The sequence below is a fragment of the Sinocyclocheilus anshuiensis genome, unplaced genomic scaffold (genome assembly GCF_001515605.1).
Source record: "Sinocyclocheilus anshuiensis isolate Anshui unplaced genomic scaffold, SAMN03320099.WGS_v1.1 scaffold605, whole genome shotgun sequence".
In the NCBI taxonomy this organism is placed as follows: Eukaryota; Metazoa; Chordata; class Actinopteri; order Cypriniformes; family Cyprinidae; genus Sinocyclocheilus; species Sinocyclocheilus anshuiensis.
This window is the reverse complement of record NW_015539865.1, coordinates 401,326-405,485: the sequence shown is the minus strand read 5'-3', so window position 1 is coordinate 405,485 and position 4,160 is coordinate 401,326. Positions and strand designations below refer to the sequence as shown.

Here is a 4,160-nt window from a genome sequence, read left to right as displayed (position 1 = left end):
ATCCTAGGTGTATATGACTTTCTTCTTTCAGACGAATCCAGTCGGAGTTATATTAAAAATTGTCCTGGCTATTCCAAGCTCTATCATTGCAGTCAGTGGGTATTGCAGTTGAACAGTCCACAAGTCGTCAAATAAAGCGCGCGCATCCATAACAAAACGTGCCTCACACGGCTCCTGGGGATGAATGAAGGCCTCCTGTAGTGAATTCATGTGTTTTTGTAAGAAAAATATCCATATTTCAAACGTAATAAACACTTTTGTCTCACATCCGGTATCTGTCATACGCGGAAGCCGTTCCGGCGGATGACGCAGCACGTCGACGTTGCTTGATTAGTGACGAATGCGGAGAGAGAATAAAACAAAACGCCGGTCACGAATTAGAAGTAAAAACCGAGGATTTGCAAAGAAAAATGTCAGAGGATTTCGATATAAACCAAGAGGAGACTGGTTTTCCTTTGATTATAGGAGCAAAGGAAGCAAAGTTTCCTTACTTTAGCAAACTCGCGAGACTAGCATATCTCAGAGGCGCGCGCTGCGCATACGTGCTGCGTCATCTGCCGGAACGGCTTCCGCGTATGAAAAGTGTTTCTTACGTTTGAAATATGGATATTTTTCTTACAAAAACACATGAATTCACTACAGGAGGCCTTTATTCATCCCCAGGAGCCGTGTGAGGCACGTTTTGTTATGGATGCGCACGCTTTATTTGACGACTTGTGGACTGTTCAACTGCAAGACCCGCTGACTGCAATGATAGAGCTTGGAATAGCCAGGACAATTTTTTATATAACTCCGACTGGATTCGTCTGAAAGAAGAAAGTCATATACACCTAGGATGCATCGAGGGTGAGTAAAACAGTCTAATTTTCATTTTTGGGTGAACTAACCCTTTAATTGTCTAAGACAAATCTCGATTAGGTTTACCTGACTTTTTTTTTTTTTTGCTTAAAGATTAAATGTTTTTAATGCTATACATTTTACACTTTATGCAAGTTCCCTGTGATTGGTTAACCTCTTTGAATGTAAAATGAGTAGTTGCTGACAATTGCTGCAATATGCTGACAATTTTTGAATGATGTTTTTTTTAATTTTTTTGCTGCTCTTCGAGTTGTGCATTGTGAACATTGAAGTACATAGAAATCCTTTTTTCACTGTTTAATTGTAAACCATTGGTTAGACTTAATTCTTGCAGTTACAGTTCTGTTCCAATTGCATTTAGGAATGGGCAGTTTCATTTATTATACAACCTGTGTAGTAGAAAGTTTGTTGTACTGTAAATTTGCAGTAAACACAGTACAACACTGTGCTAGTCAAATGGAAATTACACTAACACAACCGTGTTGACAGCATTTAAGCTTGTCTGTGATATTGCATTGGCTTGACCCTCGGCCCCTGATTTCTGACCCTGAGTGATTCCATCAAGAGATGGCTGACCAAGGCCTCTGCAGGTCAACTGGCCATTTAGATCAATTCCACCTTATTGACACTGAAAGTGTTCCACTTTTTGTTCTATAGTGAAAGCGTGGAAATCTAAAGTGCTGTGGAAATTAGGTTCTCATATTTCTCAGAGACGTGGCCTATAAGTGCAGTGATTTCCCAACCAGGGGTATGCGTACCTCAGGTTCCTTAAGGATGCTGCCAGCCTGCCCTGTATTGCACCTCCTAAATTTCAGTTTGGTTTGACTAGCTCTAAGAAAGCCATTTTGCTTTTATACATTTAAAATATACAAATAATTGTTAACATCCATTTTTGTCCATTTGTTTTATCATTTGTTGACAGAATCACGATTTTTGGGACTGGAGCGAAATGGCTGGCTGTGCTGGAGGAGAGAAATCTGAAACCTGGTGAGCTGCAATGAATTACAACCCCTCTTTCGTTTCTTCACTTTTTCTGTCATAATAGAATTGTCACTATACAATATTTCAGTACCAATACCAGTGATGTTTCATATTTCTTAATATCAAGTTAAGATCAATGTTGTTGATCATTCCTTTCTTTAAAGAATCTAATATTAATATTATCAAAATTAAAAAGTGGCATGTAACAAAGTATTTTAGTGGGGTAAACATTGCTTCAAAATTTTCAATGAATTTTCCACAATCAGTAATGTTCTTTGATTCATTTTAATGACATATAGGAAGGACAGTGGCTACTAGTTTATTATACATTTACACTGCGAAGCCTAATGCTCTGATTTTTTGGCAAATAATTTTTTTCTTGCTTGTTTACAAATCTACTGTTTACCTTGTCAGAAAGCACTATGTTGCACTTGTTTGACTATTCATGTGCATCTGTGAGGCATGTGCACCAAATTGGGTCTGTACTTGGTACTTCCGATGCGCTCTAAAGACTAATAAATGTATGTGTATGGTTTTTGTTAGCTTCAATTTGCTTCCAAAGTGCTGTCTTTTGACATCCCTAGGACACATTAATTTGCCCACTTTCCCAGCAGTCTCTAGATGCCACTGATTGATTCACTAAACTGTGTGCGTGCTTGTAAATATTCAACAATAAGACAAACTAAAAGTGAATTAAAATGCAATTTACAGTGGAAGATGGAGTTCATGCGTAACGACTGCCGTGAGAGCGATCAAATTAGTCTTTTTATTTTTATTTTTTTATTTATTTATTTTTGAATAAAGAGTTACTGCAGAAACTCCTCTAATGAGGAGACACTTTTATGAGCACCTGTGGTTTCCCATGCAGGGATTAAAAAACAACTTGAAATGAAAATCAACCCTGTTTGGTCAGGATATGCAGCTATATAAGAATGTCCATCAATGGAAAAAAATATTGTTGTACTAATGCTAACCAGCCAAACCCTGACATCTTGGATGTAACTGATGCTGTATAAATTAAATTAAATTAATGTTAAGTCATATTTAATTAAAGTGATAGTTCACCCAAAAATAAAAATTCCATCTTCAATTTGTTCCAAACCTGTATGTGTTTGCTGAACACAAAAGAAGACATTTTGAAGAATGCGGCTAAACAAACAGTTGCTGGTAGCCATTGACTTCCGTAGTATTTATTTTTTTTCCCATGCTGTGTGGAAATCAGTGGCTACCAACAACTGATTAGGTTCCCCAAATTCTTCAAAATATATTCTTTTGTGTTCTACAGAAGAATGAAATTCATATTCATATTCAATGCTTTGTGAATGCCAATTCATGTGGTCTTTAAAGATGAAGCTCTTGCTGTGCTTGAGGTATTGGAGGAGTTAGGGGATTTATTTGTTTTGCATGTGTGTGTGGTTCAGTGGATCATGTGTTGGGGGTCAGAGACGTGCTTCCTGGCCCTCTGCTGCTCCCTTTGGCTGCTTGACATTTCAGAGCGACACCTGTTAGCCTGTGGGGTGTGGCACTGACTCTGATAACCGGGGCGAGAGACCCTCTCTACACGGGACCCCAGACGGGTGGCCTGGCATGTTGCCTGCATACATTTCAGCACAGCTTAACGTGGTTCATAATTCTGATCACTGTGAGCCATACCCATCTGCCTCCAGACCACAGACATTCTGAATAGATGACAGCGAGCTGAGCTTTATTAACTTCAGGACTGTTTATAATATAATGTGGGGCACGGGGCACTTGACATTTTACATTTTTGATTTGAATAAAAGTGTTTTATTAAATACATGCTATGCAAAAAAAAACAAAAAAAAAAAAAAAAAAAAGCAAAACAAATAAATCCCCTAACCCCTCCAAGACCTCAAATGCACAAAGAGCTTCATCTTTAAAGCGACATGAACTGGCATTCATAAAGCATAAAATATGTTAGTTACAGAATGAAAATATAGGTAGATTGATCTGAATTTAAATATTTGTGGCTATTATTGTTCACAATCTTTTGAGGCCTTGCAAGCAGTAGTGTTTCCTTTAGGAACTGCAATTTTTTTTTACTAAGATGTTGTTTTTCTTGCCCATTCACAGCAAACACACACAACCTGCAGACCCTCCACACACTCCTTTCTACGGGATCTCCATTGAAGCCTCAGAGCTATGAGTATGTGTACAGCTGTATTAAGAACAATGTGCTACTGGGATCCATATCAGGTGGGCATTTTATTTTATGTCCTGTCATTTTCCCTCCCTTCCTTCTCTCTCTCTCTCTCTCTCTCTCTCTCTCTCTCTCTCTCTCCCTCTCCCTTTCTCTTTCT

At 38.3% G+C, this 4,160-nt stretch overlaps 1 protein-coding gene across 1 annotated transcript in view; it reads left to right on the top strand.

Annotated features, from left to right (window-relative positions):
- Positions 1-4,160, top strand: part of LOC107684991 (acetoacetyl-CoA synthetase-like) — a 57,170-nt gene that overhangs the window by 34,419 nt on the left and 18,591 nt on the right. The window contains exon 11 of the mRNA XM_016481398.1: positions 3,934-4,056. Coding sequence (XP_016336884.1) covers positions 3,934-4,056 — 123 coding nt within the window. The remainder of the gene's footprint in view (positions 1-3,933; positions 4,057-4,160) is intronic.